At 43.6% G+C, this 18,613-nt stretch overlaps 1 protein-coding gene across 1 annotated transcript in view; it reads right to left on the bottom strand.

Annotated features, from left to right (window-relative positions):
- Positions 1-3,603: 3,603 nt before the first annotated feature.
- Positions 3,604-18,613, bottom strand: part of TCTN2 (tectonic family member 2) — a 71,522-nt gene continuing 56,512 nt past the window's right edge. The window contains exons 12-18 of the mRNA XM_088449065.1: positions 12,355-12,435; positions 12,135-12,243; positions 8,011-8,114; positions 6,072-6,225; positions 5,751-5,861; positions 5,426-5,514; positions 3,604-3,882 (exon numbers count right to left, since the gene is read on the bottom strand). Of these exons, the coding sequence (XP_088305191.1) occupies positions 3,761-3,882; positions 5,426-5,514; positions 5,751-5,861; positions 6,072-6,225; positions 8,011-8,114; positions 12,135-12,243; positions 12,355-12,435 (770 nt within the window). The 3' untranslated portion in view covers positions 3,604-3,760. The remainder of the gene's footprint in view (positions 3,883-5,425; positions 5,515-5,750; positions 5,862-6,071; positions 6,226-8,010; positions 8,115-12,134; positions 12,244-12,354; positions 12,436-18,613) is intronic.

The following is an 18,613-nucleotide window of genomic DNA, read 5'->3' as shown; positions in this document are numbered from 1 at the left end:
GAGCTCAGCCCACACTTCGTATATTTTATTTTTATTTTAACTTTAAGTATAATCTCTTCCCCTGCCTAGTGGGGGACTGAGATGGCTCTGTGCCCTGTGCCCCCCCCCCCTTTCCACCCCGCTTGCAATGTTGTGCTCTCTGTGTGGTTCCCATAGAGAGGGGAGACAGCGCTGCTAATTATAGAATAACGCTGTGGTTTTCAATATGCCCAGCGCCAGCAAGAAGGGTGTGGGGCTACCGCGCTGTGATGGTGGAAGGCACCGTGGGACAGAGCCTTTGCTGTGGTGGCAGAGAAGGAGCAGACAGAGGCCCCCCCCTGACGTAGCAATGGACCGGCACACCTGTCCCATCAGCGGCATGAATACACACCCAACAGAGAAGCCACAGCTCTAAACAGCAGCATAGTACACAACCCAGCGCAGCGCGGTTAGCTAGCTTGAGCTCCTAGCCTAGGTGGACATCATGTATGGACTTAGGGGTCTATGTACTAAGCAGTGTTAGGAGACAGAGAGCCTGATTCAGAGCCGCTCGTTCGCTCCGAGCGATGTTCGCACATCTGCGCATGCGTATGGGTTTTAGTACGCATGCGCGAACCAGTCAGTGCGGCCGAAAATCGTGTGCTCGCAAAATAGCGAATGCCTGCTAATTTGAGTGACAGGATGAGGCGTTTGTGGGTGGTAACAGGGGAAGGTGCTTGAAAACGGGGAGTGGAGATCCGAACGCAAGCGTGCCAAAAGGTCAAAACGGGCGTTTTAAGGGTGTGCATAATTAACAAAGCAGTGTCATCGACCACGTCAGTTGGGTGTCTTTTAGCCAGAACTGCTCGCATGATTGCGGTAGGAAAATGCAACCACATGAATAGCGAACAGTTCATTCGCCTTTCGATGTACTCGATTAATCTAATAAATAGCGGAGATGACGTATGATGCGAGCGGCCAGGGGGCGTTTTTTACAAACCAACGTCCGCATGTTTTGTTCGCTCGTTCAGACCGCAAAGAGCGAATGGTCAATTTAAATAGCCAGCCCCTTTTTCTGGACGAGCGAGCGCAAATAGCGTCCGGCTCTGAATCAGGCCCAGAGTGAAAAGTGATGTCAGTGATAACGTGCCAGCCAATCAGCTCCCAACTGTCATTTTTCAAACACAGCCTGTGAGATGACAGTTGGGAGCTGATTGGCTGGCATCTTATCACTGACTTGTCACTTTTCACTCCGTCTCCTAACACTGCTTAGTAAATAGACCCCTTAGTCGTTTTCTGCGCTGGGCTCCTGCCTTTGCTGAGTAGGGTCTGAGATGGGACCTCTGTCCAATCTCCCTCTCTCCCTAGTTTGATGAATGATTAATAAAGCATAGCCCCTAGTACCCCCGTCGCCGAGTCTGACCTAATTGTGGAGATATGGCCACACCCCCTACAACAAATCTGTAAAAAAAAAAAAAAGAGTATGCGCGGCACTGTGTTTTGGACAGGGGGGCATCATGTGCTCCTCAGCCATGGGCAGATCGAGGAAGGAGGACGGGGAGGCGATCAGTGCAATCGCTTCCCCCCACATATACAGCCAGAGGAGCCTCCCTGGACCTACTGCAGCTTGTGCTGGGCTGGGGAGAGGCTACTGACAGTGACAGGTAAGAACGGGGGTTAGCGGACCCTTAATCTGGATACATTCCCACTAGGAGCTGCATATGTCTTGCATATTTTTTTATTTTAAATATAATGCTGTTTTCCAATATTGTTGCGCCTAGTTTTTGTTTCTGTATTAGTACAGGACTTAGTTTCACAAATTGCCCATCTTTGTGACTGGATGGGAGGCATCAGGTTAATACCCTACATAATATACTAGTGGAATAGGCAGGTAAAAGGCATACACCCTATAGATGTTGTGGGGCTGGAAATAAGAAAAACACTGCACCTCTCATTGTTCAAGTGGTCCATGTATGGAACACAACACACTTGTTGCTGAAAAGGGTGTGTGCAGACATGGAAAGCCTGCCACGGTGCAACAGAAAACGTACAGAATAATTAAAAATGGGCTGATAAATTCTAGATTAGACATGGGGTTACCATGATGGGGCAGATAAACAACAGTACAAGCTCAATAATGAATTATTCTTTCAATGACTCCTTGTAAACCCAAGAGTGGCTTTTTCAGGTATTTACACTAAAGTGCCAAAAGTCATGTTATAGCAGTATGTAAAGGTAATGGTAGGCGGCGTCATCGTACTGTGACGTCTTTAAACTGCCCAGACCTGCATCAGTTGTAATCTGACATCTCGTGAGTCAATTTGAACACCGTCTAGGCTGCTCACGGCAAGGTGACATGAAAGTTTGAAAGAGGATTGATAGTAGGTGCCCAACAGATGGGACATTCAACATTCCACGATCTACGGTGTCACGTGTACAAGGAATACCTCATGAAAGGCATTACCATCCACCGTGGACAGTGCAGTGGCCAACCATAGGTGCTTAATGATCATGACCAGCGGCGTCTGGCCAGAATTGTCCATGGTAACAGACAAGCAACACTGGCTCAAAACATGTCCACATTCAATGAAGGATGTACTAGAGGCATATCCAGCAGGTCAGTGCAGCGTTCTTTAGCTTCCATGGTATATGGGACCAGAAGACCCACCAGAGTGTTTCTGTTAACACTGTGACACCAGACACAGCGCCTCACCTGGGCTTGTGACGTTGATAATTGGACCCTGGAGGACTAGCAACATGTGGCATGGTCCGATGAGTCATGGTTACAGTTGTTTTGGGCTGATGGTAGGGTTTGCGTGTGGTGCAGACCCCATGAGGCCATGAACCCCAGTTGTCTACAAAGCACTCTCCAGGCTGAAGGTGGTTCCATAATCGTGTGGGGTGTGTTCACGTGGCATGGGTTGCGTCCGCTGGTCCGCCTGGACACATCATTGACCAGTAACCACTAGGTTGCATTTCTTGATGACCATTTGCAGCCCTTCATGGACTTCATGTACTTCCACAACGATAGAATATTCCAGCAGGATAATGCACCGTATCATCAGTCTAAAGTTGTCCAGAATTAGTTCGAGGAGCATTCTGGAGAATTCCAACGAATAGTGTGGCCACCACATTCGGCCGACTTGGACAACATCAAGTTATGGGACGTGGTGGTGAGGTCCATTTGCACCCAAGATCCTGCACCTACAAATATCAGGGAGCTGTGGGAAGCTATCCAGACATCATGGGTCAACATCGCTCCAGTGGTCTTCCATCAACTTGTGGAATCGATGCCACGTCAAGTTGTTGCAGTTTGCCAGGCTAGAGGGGGGTCCTAAAGGATACTAGGCATGTATCCCATGACTTTTGGCACATCAGGGTATACTTTCACCATGCTCTGGACTTAAGTGATGCCCCTATGAAAAACTTTTAGCACTGGTACCCTGTTTACTAAACTATTCAACGTGATCATTTAATTTTGAATTAACACTCAGTAATTTACTAGATGCCTTGAAAGATCATAAACTCTTATTTTGAAAAACAAACATTGCCACCACAAAGTGCTGGTAAATGAGCCCAAAGCAGTATCGTAGGACACTGATCTTATGCCCCTACAATATTAACTAAAAATCATAACACTGTATAATTTATGGAAAAAAAATATAAAACATATAATTTTAATCTGCGAAAATGCACATTATAAAAGTATCCAAAACATTTTAAATATTTACACCTTTACATTCCAGAAAGACAAAAAACAGCCATATTTACAAATGAAATATTAATTAGGAGTCAACTTCATTTAAAGTGTAGTTCTCTTCCATGCTTTACGTATTCTGTTCCATGGACCTCCCAACACAGCAGCACTTATAAAGAAGAAGACTAGGATCATTCCTTTAGCCAGAGTCAAATGATGCGGTTCTCCTAAACAATAAATAAATAAAAATAGGACAGGTGCATAAATAATTAAATATTACACTTCATCACTGTAGCACATGATTTATATGGAAACACAATTTTACCCCCATCCTTCTTATGCTGAGAATTTTGGAAATGGAAGAGTTTAAAAATCAGACTGATACAGAGTCTGACTTAACCCCCAGGGAGATGGCCACCACTAATTTATGGTGCCCCATTGCCAGTATCTGCCCTGGTGGTTTAGTGGGGTGCGGAGATGACCTGCCCCCTACTGCCAGTACAGCTGGTGGCCTCCCTCACTGGCAGTAACAGCCAATCAGTACTTACCTGTCCCTGATGCGCGTGACTACGTGCTCCCCCTCTGTGTGCTGGGGCCAGGGTCACTGACCCAGTCGCCAGTGCTCAGGCCACAACGCTGGGGATCGTTGGAGCGGCAGTAAGGGCGTCTTTCAGACACCTACTGAAAACAAAATAAATGAAACCAAATAAAATAAAGGCTGCTTAATAGCAGCCTCTATAAATGCCATGCCCACTCCTTGGGCACCAATCGAAAAACTGGTCCTGTAGTGCTGGAGGCTGGAGGGGAGAGGGAGCCTGTGCTGCTGGGAAAAAGAAATTAAACGTTTGGTGCCCAGACTCCAGCTAACCACCTTTACCCAGCGTGAACCCTGTATCCCCCATCGAGGAAAGAGAAACACTTTTTTTCGGGGGATACCCACAAATTTTACGCATAGCTCAGATATACTATTGAGGGATTGCTGCAGTCCCCCATTTCCAACAGCAGCCACAACCATTTTAATACATTCGGGTGGTATTATCACATACTGCAATGCAATCTTGTGTGGTAATATCGCACTCAGATCGCATAGAGTATGTAACTCTTGATAATTGGGCCCCTATGACTCATTTTGCTTATCTGCATTGTCAGTCTTCTGTATAGACAATAATGTTGATTAGTTTTCATGCTCTTTGCTACTTTTTCACTAATATGATGCTACTTTTCTCCTATTATTATGTAACTTTTTGCTATTATGTTACTACAGGTTGAGTCACCCATATCCAAATATTCCGAAATACGGAATATTCCGAAATACGGGGTTTTTTTGGGCTTGACGAAGATAATGAAACCTTTGATTTTTGATGTTTCAATGTACACAAACTTTGTCTAAGGCACAAATTATTAAAAATATTGTATAAAATTACTTTCAGGCTGTGTGTATAAGGTGTATATGAAGCATAACTGAATTTTATGTATGTACACAAACTTTGAGTCACAAAATTATTGAAAATATTGTATAAAATTACCTTCAGGCTGTGTGTATAAGGTGTATATAACACATAAATGCATTCTGTGTGTATATTTGGGTCCCATTCCCAAGATATTTCATTATGGTATGCAATTATTCCAAAATACCGAATATTCCGTTATCCAAAATACCCCTGGTCCCAAGCATTTTGGATATCGGAGACTCAACCTGTATTACACAAATATTGGTGCATATTTTGTGCAATTGAAAATATCAGCTGCACAGACTAGAAAAACATGTACCTGTGTAGTACTTTGTCAGGGGATAAGCGAGTTGCTGCCAGCACACGTCATTCTTCTCACAGTCATATTCTGTGTACGTCATCTGGAATCTAGGAACACAAGCTACATGAGCAACACTGCGTCTGGACTATGGAGTCCAGAGACACAAGTATTTTAAACAGCAATATCCGTTTACAATAATATTCCTTTTGAATAAGGTAAACTATGTGAATATTGAAAACAAAAATGAATAATATATACACACAAACTTCAATATATGTGATTACCCTCCAAAGTAACTGTTTTAGCTAACCATGTATGTGAACCTGTAGGTTTGCCAGTTTACCTTGTGATGGCAGGTAGCGGCTGGGCTGGAACTCTGATGAACTGCACGGAGGTTGTCAGTGGAAGTGACAAGTTACAGGCAGACACACAATTTATGTTAATAGTTGAGAAACTGAAAGAAAAAGAAAAGGAACACTGTTACCACCAATAATAACATACAATTTAAAATGTAATTTTATTGTAGAGCAAAGTAAGAAAGATGAGTTAAATAGACAAATTGGAGTACCCGAACAGTAGGAGCATGTATAAAATGCAGTCTTTACACTATAATCCTATTAGCAGCTTATGCTGGAAATAATAACTCATGTATATAAATACTCACCTAACTTTGGCTGCCAGAATCTCTTCCTGAGGAATTCCCTCCACCACGCCCGGCACAGCGGTTATGATCTGAATGATCAGGTTTGCTGGAACCTTTAAGCACACGGCATTTTCTATGGAACAGTTCCCTGTACATGTTGTATTGGATTCCTCATCTGAATTAAAACAAAAATCACAAGAAAGACTAAAAAGAGATTTAAAAAAAAAACAACCTGTTTAATGTATAAGAAGACACTATAAACATATAATAAATAATGGTGTACACTATGGATATATTTGTACATCTATCTATCAGGTTTTCCAAAGAGTCAATTTGCTCTGGCATAATGTGATTATCTAGTGGAGACATTCCTTGGCCACATACCCAACTCAGACACAATCTGGGAAACAAAGCTTTATTCTCCCTAGGTCAGAGGTTCCCAAACGCAGTCCTCAAGGCTCCTCAGAGAGTTCAGATATTAGAGAAATCCATGGTTGACCATAGGTGGATAAATCTAATTGAATGAGGTACTAAATAAGTCACCTGTGGTCAAGCATGGATAGCCTTAAAGCCTGGACTGTTAGAGTACCTTGAGGAGAGAGTTTGGGAACCTCTGTCCTAGGTCCACTTTGTCTACTCTGATATCCATTAGGTTTTTCTGATCTCCACCATAATTATACATTCATTTAATATGTTTGCTGATTTTGTAATGTTACAGTACTTTCACACTAATTTGTACTCTTACATGTGTTTAACAGATATTATGTTGTATTGCTGCAATAGCAAATGTGTTTCTAAAAAAATGATAATAAATAGGTATTTGTAAAAAAAAATACACTATACAGATTATACTGTCAGGTTGCCAGGGGCAGAGATGCATTTAAAAGTTTGTGCAATTCATATGTTTTGTTTGTGTATAATGGTTTTTTAGGTTTCTAATATGTTGAGAACTTTTAGTCTCAGACTAAATAGGGCACATCCACTAGGCGACTAGTGAAGGACTGAACGATTTCGTTATCGTTCATTAAACTGTACAGTGCCTACACTGAACGATATATCGTTCAGTGTAGGCACCCTCCCTCATCCCTGAACATGGTCAATATGTTGTTATCGGCAGATTGACCAGCATATTCAGCGATGATTGATGTCGGAAACGGCCAGCGGGAGCGCTCATCGCTGGTCGTTTCCGACATATTAGTGCCCGATTCATGCAAGATTAATGGACGACTGAACAATAACATGTCGTTATCGTTCAGTTGTCCATTAATATCTGCTAGTGGGGCTATATTTACGAAGGGCTGCAGCTCTCATTCAGTGTAAAGCCAGGTGAGCTTTACACTGAATTTGAGTGGCGCTATAAATATTCAGCTCCAGGTCGTCGCTTAGTAAATATAGCCCTAAATCTTTTCTCTTACAGCAATGACCTGCAGAGAAATGAGTGTTCGGATTGCAGCCCAACCTAATAGAGGCATATGTTCAACACCCCTATTACCCTCTTATAGGATTATCACAGTAGTATGTAGATTACACACGTTGCTGCTGTCAATATCCCAACAGTCAGGATGCCGGCGCTTAGAATGCTGGTGCCGGAATCCAGACTTCTGTCAGAATCCCGGCGCCGGCATCCGACTGTAAGTCCTGGGGTTAGGGTTAAGCACTAGGGGAGGTTTAGACAATAAGGGGGGAGGGTAAGGGTTAGGGTGCGGGGAGAGGGAGGTGCCTAAACCTAACCTCTCTCCCTAGTGCCTAAATCCAACCTCCCCCTCCCTGCACCCTAAACCTAACCCTCACACTAGTGCCTAACCCCAGCACTTACCGTCGGGATGCTGGCGCCAGAAATCTGACAGGTGTCAGGATTTCAGCGCTGGCCTTCTAAGCGCTGGCATCCCAGACTGTTGGGGTATTGACTACATCCCATATAACCACAATTGGTGTTCTGCTGTAATACAAGATGACTTACATTTGATAGATACCCATTCGCTTGCGTCACTGACGTTTGAGTTGCCTCTCATTGATACATGATCAACAGTAACCAGTGAGTTCAGAAAGGTAGCTACATTCTCCCTACAATAAGAAAGACAAGCTGATGAGTGTCCTGGAGTTACAATAAGAAAGATAAGCTGATGAGTGTAATAGAGTTACAATAAGGAAGACAGGCTGATGAGTGTCCTGAAGTTACAATAAGGAAGATAAGCTGATGAGTGTAATAGAGTTACAATAAGGAAGACAAACTGATGAGTGTCCTGGAGTTACAATAAGGAAGATAAACTTATGAGTGTCCTGAAGTTACAATAAGGAAGACAAGCTGATGAGTGCCCTGGAGTTACAATAAGGAGGACAAGCTGATTAGTGTCCTGAAGTTACAATAAGGAAGATAAACTTATGAGTGTCCTGAAGTTACAATAAGGAAGACAAGCTGATGAGTGTCCTGAAGTTACAATAAGGAAGATAAACTTATGAGTGTCCTGAAGTTACAATAAGGAAGACAAGCTGATGAGTGTCCTGAAGTTACAATAAGGAAGAAAAACTTATGAGTGTCCTGAAGTTACAATAAGGAAGATAAGCTGATGAGTGTCCTGAAGTTACAATAAGGAAGATAAACTGATGAGTGTCCTGGAGTTACAATAAGGAAGACAAGCTGATGAGTGTGATGGGGTTACAATAAGGAAGACAAGCTGATGAGTGTCCTGAAGATACCACATAAGTTGCTACAAGTGCACAAAACAAGCCATTCTTTTTCGAATTAGTACATTCCTGTTGCTGCACAATAGAACCATTGATCTAATCTCCCATTCATGTATGCAAGTAACATACAATGATATGCATAATAGTGTAATGCAAAGTGGACTTGTGTAACAGTATACACAGCACCTTAACAAAAAAGTATATACAAGAAAATAAAGCTCAATATTTGTGAGATTCTACCTATTAAAGCTTACAGTATACACAAATGCAAAAAACTATATTTACACCTTCATTTATATTTTATTTCTGTAATGTTTTCATTTTCCAGGGCTTTGATTTGGCTCAGTGTTACTAGTTTCTGCAATTACAGACAGAGGGCCTGATTTACTATCGATCGTAACTGTGATTACGCACGCAATCGGCCAATTGTTGCGTTCTGCGCATGAATCGCAGTGAGCAAGCCGTCCACTGTGATTAGGACAGCGATCGCAGTGACTACGCAGACCCATCACAGAGTGATTGACAGGAAGTGCAGTTTGTGGGTGGTGACGGAGGTGGTCGGTGAAATGAAGGCGTGCCAGTGCGTTTGAACGCCGTTGCAGGGGCGTGCATAAATTAGCCACTGCACTGCCTTACACAGCTTGAGGACTCATAGCGTGCGATGAAGTTAGCAGTATCTGAGTAAAGTTAGACCTTGTGCAAGTGTGCGTGAGGCTGCGATGGTACCGATGGTTTTGCTGTCTTGCTAAACATTATGGATGTGTGTAAGCTAAAATGGGTGTCCTTATGTTGTGCTGTGGCGGCATAGCGATCGCAATAAATTAGCATACTATTGCAGTTTAACTGAGTGCATAAACGCTATTGCATTCGCAGTTGCAATCGGTAGTGAATCAGGCTCAGAGTCTTTTGAACTAACTACCTTAGTAAGACATACGTATATATACATACAGTTATTTACTTTACTCTTGCCCATGGAAATTAACTATTCTGCCTGTTGACATAAACACATGGATGAAACATTATAAAGGAAGCTGGGAGGGTATAGCCCTTTAAGCTTTTCACAAACTGAGATTCATTTCAAAATGGATATTTATCACTTCTATTTATTGTTGAAAAACAGTATTTGAAATGAATTTTAAAACATGCTGAAAATAACATGCAGCAATAAGGAGTAACTACTTTGCAGAGTACAGGAACATCGTTTTAGGAAAGTAAAAGCTAGGATGATTTAGGAGACCCAAGGGACATAGCCTTACTAGTCCCCTACCTGTCTGCCCAATCCTAACAAAGTGTATAGAGAATGGGATGGGATTTCTGAGCAGAAACTAATATTTCTTCATATTCACATCAGCTGATATCCACAGTTCAGGAGCAGCTAGGTTAGGCACGAGCTTAATAGATATTTATTTTTCTACCACAAAGCAGCAAAAAAACAAATAAAAAAATTGGCCTAATATACAAATAATCTCCTTATAATTTAGGGTATATACATTTAAACAAAATAAAAAGGCAGATTTTATTTCCAATTTTGTTAGAAATGGAGAAATGGCCCCTTAAGTGAAAGCGTTACTAACAATAAATCTAAAGATAGGGGCAAATAAAAGATAAAGTTGTTTCTTTTCACAGCCCCTATAAGTGTAGGCTGCTTATCAATTTGTGCATGTGCGGGATCCTGATCACGCGCATGTGCGCAAGACAGCTTCAGACCCCCCCCACCTTTGTACCACACAAGACGGCTACAGACCCCATTTCTCCCCCCAGACCTCACAAAGCAGCTGCACACTTCCCAGGCCACACAAGACGGCTGCACGCTACCCGGGCCACACAAGGCGGCTGCACGCTCCCCGGGCCACACAAGACGGCTGCACGCTCCCCAGGCCACACAAGACAGCTGCACGCTCCCCAGGCCACACAAGACGGCTGCACGCTCCCCGGGCCACACAAGGCGGCTGCACGCTCCCCGGGCCACACAAGGCGGCTGCACGCTCCCCGGGCCACACAAGGCGGCTGCACGCTCCCCGGGCCACACAAGGCGGCTGCACGCTCCCCGGGCCACACAAGGCGGCTGCACGCTCCCCGGGCCACACAAGGCGGCTGCACGCTCCCCGGGCCACACAAGGCGGCTGCACGCTCCCCTGGCCACACAAGGCGGCTGCACGCTCCCCGGGCCACACAAGGCGGCTGCACGCTCCCCGGGCCACACAAGGCGGCTGCACGCTCTCCGGGCCACACAAGGCAGCTGCACGCTCCCCGGGCCACACAAGGCGGCTGCACGCTCCCCGGGCCACACAAGGCGGCTGCACGCTCCCCGGGCCACACAAGGCGGCTGCACGCTCCCCGGGCCACACAAGGCAGCTGCACGCTCCCCGGGCCACACAAGGCGGCTGCACGCTCCCCGGGCCACACAAGGCGGCTGCACGCTCCCCGGGCCACACAAGGCGGCTGCACGCTCCCCGGGCCACACAAGGCGGCTGCACGCTCCCCGGGCCACACAAGACGGCTGCACGCTCCCCGGGCCACACAAGACGGCTGCACGCTCCCCGGGCCCCTATGCAAGGAGGGCATTTCTTGGGCTTGTAGAAACCATTATTTTGGCTGAGCAGGCAGAGCGCAGCATTTTCAGTACATACTTGGTAATTACATTGAGTAATAAGAAAAGTCATACGTTTGAGCTCCAAACATGCAGCGAAAAACTCACCAACTCAATATAGGTGTGGTATGATTTGTCACCAGCTATAATGTCGACAGTCTTCAGATAAACATGAGAATGTCCACATGGTCGAACTGTCGACTTGCAGCACGTTGGCATAGTCTCGACATTGACCATGTTGACATTCATCATGGCTACACATATATGTCGACACGATCAACTGTCAACAAAATGCCCCTGGTGGTCCAGAGCTGGTAAGTATTCCCCCCCATAACCCTAACCCTCCGCAAGTGCCTAACCAATGCCCCCCCCCCCCCCCCCCGCCCCGGCAGCCTAACCCTGATTGTCGACATCCTTAGCATGTCCATATTTCACATGGATTCAGTTCCAATGTCAACATGTTGCCTGTCGGCAGTTTGGACAATGTTGACAGTGTGGTGTTGACATTATGAATGTCAACATTGGCTACTGTCGACCATCTGACCGGATACCCTAAATAGTACAGTAGGTGAAAAGCTGAAACATATTGCATGTCCTGGTTTGGTTTATTATGTTGTGAGATAGCAAAAACTGTAGTTAGATGAAATTTGAGATTTTTTTTCTTAGTGAAAAAACCTGTTACTTTTGATCCCCCAAAAAAAAAAAAAAAAAAAAAGAATACATTGTAAATAAAGAGCACCTTAATACACAAACATTTTATAATTGTTAATCACATCATAAAGAGCTTATACAATAACAAGATTATGGACCTTAGCTGTATGCAATTCTCGTTGACCACATTGAAGAGACATCCAGAAAATGAATTTTGCCTAAACAAAACAGGTGTCTGAGTAACTGCCGAACAAGAGCCATCACCAACTGAAATACAAGCACATCGTTCACAAAATGTTACTTGCAAATTTTTAAGCAAAAATCAAAAAGTCTATTAGCTAGAATATATGTTGATTATAAAATAAAACTCAATTTTACCAGGTTTCCAGACTTCCAGAGTACTTTTAACAAATGGTACACTTCCATTGGCGACTATTACAGGCTTTCCAACCTGGTAACCTGCAAAAGGAAAAAAAAAAAAAAAGTGTATTTAGTAAATTTAACACTACAGGGGGAATTCAATTAGCCCTGATAATGAGTCGCACGTGAAAAGTTTTTTACGTTTTTCTTTTCCCATTTAATCACCGGGTTTTTTTTAGCACAATTCAGTTACAGGCAGTTTTTTTTGTGCAAAAAGATTTTCGGGATTCGCGTGAAAACACATAGAATGCGTGATAAGTTCACGTTTTCTCTGCCGCCATCGCGAAAACGGGTTATTTATTGTGTATTTTTTCTCAGAAACTGCTGAGGTCGCAAAAAAAAGCCACAATAATAACTGCTGGCATCCGCGGTTCGGGCCTAATTGAGTAGTCCCGGGGGAACAATTCTCCCGCATTAATTTACAATGGGTAATTATATTCCCCCATATGATTACAGGATAAATGTGAAATCTCCTGTGATATGTCAAGCCTTATTATTTTATGCTTACGTATATATATTTTTCAGCATTTACTGTTAATTATGTAAAGACATTTTTTTTATGCATTATGTTTTTATTGAAAACCATAACAAAAATACAAGCACTGATTCTCTCATATATAAAAATATCAATTGAAAGCCTATCAAAAGAATCAACATTTGGTATATCAATATAATTAAAGATATAACACAATAGGGTCACAATTTACAAACAAAACCTTTACCAAAAACATTTATATCAGGACAAATGTAAGAGACATTTTTTTAAAATAAATAAGAATAAAAGAGGAAATAAGAAAAAAAAAAACAGAAGGTAAAGAAAACAAAAGAAAGAGCCTCACACCAGATAGTAGAACTAATATAACCAATCCTCTATTCTTAATAGACTACTGAATATATCACCGGATTCTGTTTGAACTCTTCCTTAATCATAACTAAGCGTCTTATAGTGGTCTGACTCCTTATACTGCAACCAGGGATGCCAAATCACAGTAAACTTTTTATCCCTGTCCGAGTGGGGTGAAATTAAATTGTCCATGACCATGTAATGATTAAGACGTGTACACCACTCAGACATGGAGGGGGCCAACCTGGACTTCCAGTGAACAGGTATCACAGCTTTGGAAGCACTTAATATATGATGCAGTAGCGATTTTTTGAAATGGGCATAGGGTTTCTGAATGAGGTTCAGTAGCCAAAAACTAGGGCAGGAAGGCAAATCCTCATGGAGAATAAGGCTTGCCGTTGCAATTACTTTGTCCCAAAAAGGTCTAAGAGAAGAGCATTCCACCAAATGTGTAAGGGAGTTCCAGGCTCTGTCTCACATCTCCAACAAGCGTTAGGGACTCCTGGATACATTTTAGAAAGCTGGCTTGGGCAGCGGTACCAACGTGAGAGTACTTTATAATGTGTCTTCATTGCTAATGCATTGACGGGCGCAGATAAGGTATTTCTGAAGACTTCCGGCCAGTCATCTTCTCCTATTAATCCCTTTAGATCGGATTCCCAATCAGAAATAAATTTGGGTTTATCAGAAAAAAGACGCTCAATCAACAGTGTGTAGATAGAAGACAGAGGATGTGATGGAATTTCCCGAGCCATACACGTGCTCTCAAATGGAGTATTCCCCCTCCCATATGTTTTAGGGGAGCCCAATGTTGAGAGAAAATGCTTTATTTGTAGGTATTTCCAAATCTCGCTGTTAGGCAAGACCCATTTAGCCTGAACAGATGGGAAACTCATGATCTCCGAACCTTCAAATAGCTGGCTAATCCTGAGGATCCCCTGTGCCTTCCACAATCCAAATGAGTTTGCATGGGTTCCCGGCGGAAAAGCCGAATTACCAAATAGAGGGGTCAGAGGAGAAGGGACAGGGGAAAGGAGGAGATGTGAGCGAAAACGCCTCCAGCGGGAGATGATTGGGCTCCGAAGAGGGTGACTAGTTCTAGGTAGGGTTGCAGGCCAAGGAAAACCTGAATCAACAGTAGGAAAGAAAGCTGCCTCAATATCAGTCCACTGCTTTCTATCATTTAATCTACTCCATTCCATCACACTCATAAGTAGAACTGCATGATGATAGGTAAGAAAATGTGGCAATTGTAGACCTCCCTGATGTTTTTTCCTAAAAAGTATATCGTGTTTGAAGCGAGGTTTGCGGGCTACCCAGACAAAATCACCAACAATTCGGTGGAGTGTGGTAAACCAGGAACGGGGTATTGTAATTGGGAGGGTTTGCAATAGGTAGAGGACCCTGGGAAGTATGTTCATCTTAATAACTCCTATCCTTCCCGTCCACGAGATCTTTTTGGGACGCCAAGAGGTAAGATCTGATCGCAGCTTAGTAAGAAGAGGAAGAAAATTAGAAGAGAATATTTGAGAGAGATCTTTATGAAGAAAAACTCCTAGATACTTTATATGTGAGGGGTGCCAGGAGAAGTGGCAGAAAGATTGTATATCCTTCATACATTTCTGATCTACTGTGAGATTAAGAGCACTAGATTTAGACAAATTAACTTTAACATTGGAGAGCGCTCCAAAAAGATCGAATTCATGAAGGATGTTAGGGATTGAAGTCCGTGGGTTTGTAATTATCGCCACAAGATCATCTGCAAAAAGGGCTAACTTGTACTCTCTCCCTCCCACAGTCAGCCCCGTTACAATGGTATTAACACGAATGGCCCTCGCCAGGGCCTCCATACATAAAATAAATACTAGTGGTGAAAGAGGGCAGCCCTGCCGAGTGCCATTAGCAATCAAAACCGGCTCAGATAGATCCCCATTAACCCTCACACGCGCAGATGGAGTGGAATAAAGTGCTCAAATTCTATGAATGCCCGCCGGACCCAAGCCCATATGCTCCAGTACCCCTATCAAAAAATCCCAATCCACCCTGTCAAACGCCTTTTCAGCATCTGTAGACAAAAGTATAGTTGGGACCTTCCGAGAAACAGCCTCATGGATCAGGTTCAAGACCTTAGTAGTATTGTCCCTGGCCTCACGACCAGGGACAAACCCCACCTGGTCTGAATGGATCAGTTTGGGGAGAAATAATTTAAGACGGTTCAACATGAGCTTAGCGAAAAGCTTTAGGTCGACGTTTAACAGGGAAATAGGTCTGTAACTGGAGCAATGGGCCGGATCCTGCCCCTCCTTAAGTATCACCGAGATATTTGCAAGTAAAGATTGGGAAGAAAAAGACGAAAGGTCCGAGACCTCATTGAAAGCGCGGAGCATCAGGGGAGAAAGCACCACTCTGAACATTTTATAGTAGGCAATAGTAAACCCGTCCGGGCCCGGACTTTTGCCGTTAGGTGTTGATTTTCACACCGCTTCTAACTCCTCTGAGGTAAATGGCTCTTCGAAAGACTATATCCATACTTGATAGAGTAGGAAAACCAATTTCCTCTGAACAAGCCTTAATGGATGCCTTCCGCGAGGACACGTCAATCCCCAACCTGGAATCTTTTAAATTATACAATTGGGAATAATAAAATTGAAATGCTGCTGCAATATCTTTTGTGGAATTACATATGGAGCCAGAATGTGATTTTACCTGGGCAATAAATGTGGTTGCGCGTTGGTTACGAAGTGCTCTAGCCAGGAGTTTCCCCGGTTTGTTTCCCCAGAGAAAATATTTACTGTGGCATTTACGGATATCCAATTTAATCGTATCGGACATAAGAATATTAAGGTCCTGGCAAGCATCAGAAAGTGCTTGGAATGTCTCAGGGGAAAGGGAGGATTTATGTGTGAGTTCTAGGGCTTGGACCTTTTGTATTAGAGCATCTCTCACTCTTGAGCGTTGCTTTTTTAAATAGGACCCCAGCTGATTGAGCTCCCCCTTTAACACACATTTATGTGCTTCCTAAACTGTTAACTTGGACATGTCAGGGAGATCATTAGTGGCTATATAATCTTCCAGAGTCGACCAAATTTGTTGTTGACAATAAGAGTCTTGAAGCAGGGATTCGTTCAGCTTCCAAGTGAAACAAGTCCGGTGAGACAACGGAATTGTGAGATTCATTGAAATGGGGGCATGATCTGACAAGGATATTGTATGCGCCAGATGTCCACTAATTGATGTGTATGGAGAGTTTTCTTCACCTTGTCTGAGTACCTAGGTGATTGGTTAGAGGAGTCTAAATGTGGGTCTAAGGACCAATTGAGATCCCCACCAAAAACCAGTATACCTTCAGCGTGGGCCTGGACTAGGTCCAGTGCCCTTTCGAAAAAGGCCGGTTGGGCTTTGTTAGGTGTGTATATATTAGCAAAGGTAAATATTTGTGTAAACACCTTACATTTAAATACTTATGCTGGCCATACACGCTGCAATTATCGGGACGATCCGCCCGATATCGGCGGATCGCCGCGATAATTGTAGCGTGGGGGGGCGACCGAGGGTTAAATATTGCTCGGTCGGGCATGCTGGATTGTCCAGCATGCCCGTCCGATGCGATATTTACCCGGTAACTGTCGGCCGCATCAGGCAGTGTATGCCCAGCGCGGCCGACAGACAGACATTTCCTGTGTTCCTTCCTACGGAAGGAACAGGGAAATGTCTCCTCCCCCGTGGGCGGAGCGCAGATGTCGGGCTATACACTGTGAGATTTCTCTCACAGTGTATGCCGCGGACATCTGCGGAAGGCAGCCAGCCAGATAAAATGTCTGTCGGTCTGACAGACATTTTATCTTGCTGTGTATGCCCAGCATAAGACCCTGCCTACAATCAGCAGTAAACAAGTGATATCAGTAATGGGAATATGTTTAGCAAATAAAATTGCAGCCACCAGAGATTTGCCTTCAGGATTATTTGAAAGGAATCCACAAGGAAAATCCCTATTCTTGAGATGTGGAGTGGCACCTTCTTTGAAATGCGTTTCTTGAAGAAACGCTACCTCAGCTGGTTCCGCTTTCAATTCTCTCAATACTCGATATCTTCTCTCGGGGACATTAAGATCCCTCACGTTGATAGAAACAATGTTTAAACTAGCCATAGTGGGTGGTAGAAATATGCATTAATACAGAAGAAAAGTTAGAGTGATCATAGACATCGGCATGAGTAGAAAGTTTGGAGATAGTCGGACATATTAATCTATCATTACATATCACTGGTGTGAAAGGCAAATGAAAAAAAAAGAAAGAAAAAGAAGGAAAAAGAATAAAAAAGACAAATTATAATTCAGAGAGCAAAAATTACTTAACACAGTATAAAGGAGAAAACACACGTATAACACCGAACCTGGACAACATAGTGGTAAAAACCAGTTTCGCCACTAGGACCAGGATCTGCCTATGCGGTGTAGGAGGCAACAGGGGACGGACAGGTAGGGGAACCGCATCACTCTATTGAATAATATCAATAGATGAATCTATCAGAATAGTTATACATAAAATTCCATTTAGAATCTCTCAGAGGGCGAGGACACAACCTTAAATAACAAAAATACCCAACCAAATTACCATTAAATATTCAAGAGAAAAATAGATATGTAAGGAAACATACTAACATAGGAGTAGTATAACAGAGAACAAACCCATATATGATTTAAAGTATTAAATTCTATTACACTATATATATCCTTCGGATAATGGGCCTGATTCAGAGCCGGTCGCTATTTGCACTCGCTCGTCCAGAAAATAGGGGTGGCTATTCAAATGAACCGTTCGCTGTTTGCGGTCTGTTCACGCCTCTAGGTCTGAACGAGCGAACAAAACTTGCGGTCGTTTTTTGGGAAACTACGCCCCCTGAACGCTCACATCCTACGTCATGTCCGCTATTTATTAGATTAATCGAGTACATCGACCAGCGTATGAACTGCTCGCTATTCTTGTGGTTGGTTTTTGCTACCACAATTTTGCGAGCAGTTCTGGCTTAAAAAAAACCCAGTGACGTGGTCAATGACGCTGCTGTTTTAATTATGCACACCCATAAAACGCCAGTTTTGACCTTTAAGCACGCCTGCGATCGGATCTCCACTCCCCGTTTTCAAGCACCTTCCCCTGTTACCACCCACATACGCCTCATCCTGTCACTCAATTTATCAGGCATTCGCTATTTTGCGAGCACATGAATTTCGGCCGCACTGACTGGTTAGCGCATGCGTATAACGATCCGTACGCATGCGCAGTTGGGCAAACATCGCTCGGAGCGAACGAGCTGCCGCTTACGAGTGGCTCTGAATCAGGCCCTATATCTTGATCAAATTAAACTTTAGCTCAA

Source organism: Taudactylus pleione, unplaced genomic scaffold (genome assembly GCF_031769625.1).
Source record: "Taudactylus pleione unplaced genomic scaffold, aTauple2 ptg000479l, whole genome shotgun sequence".
Taxonomy (NCBI): domain Eukaryota; kingdom Metazoa; phylum Chordata; class Amphibia; order Anura; family Myobatrachidae; genus Taudactylus; species Taudactylus pleione.
The sequence above is the reverse complement of the archived record's forward strand: the minus strand, read 5'-3'. Positions and strand labels throughout refer to the sequence as shown.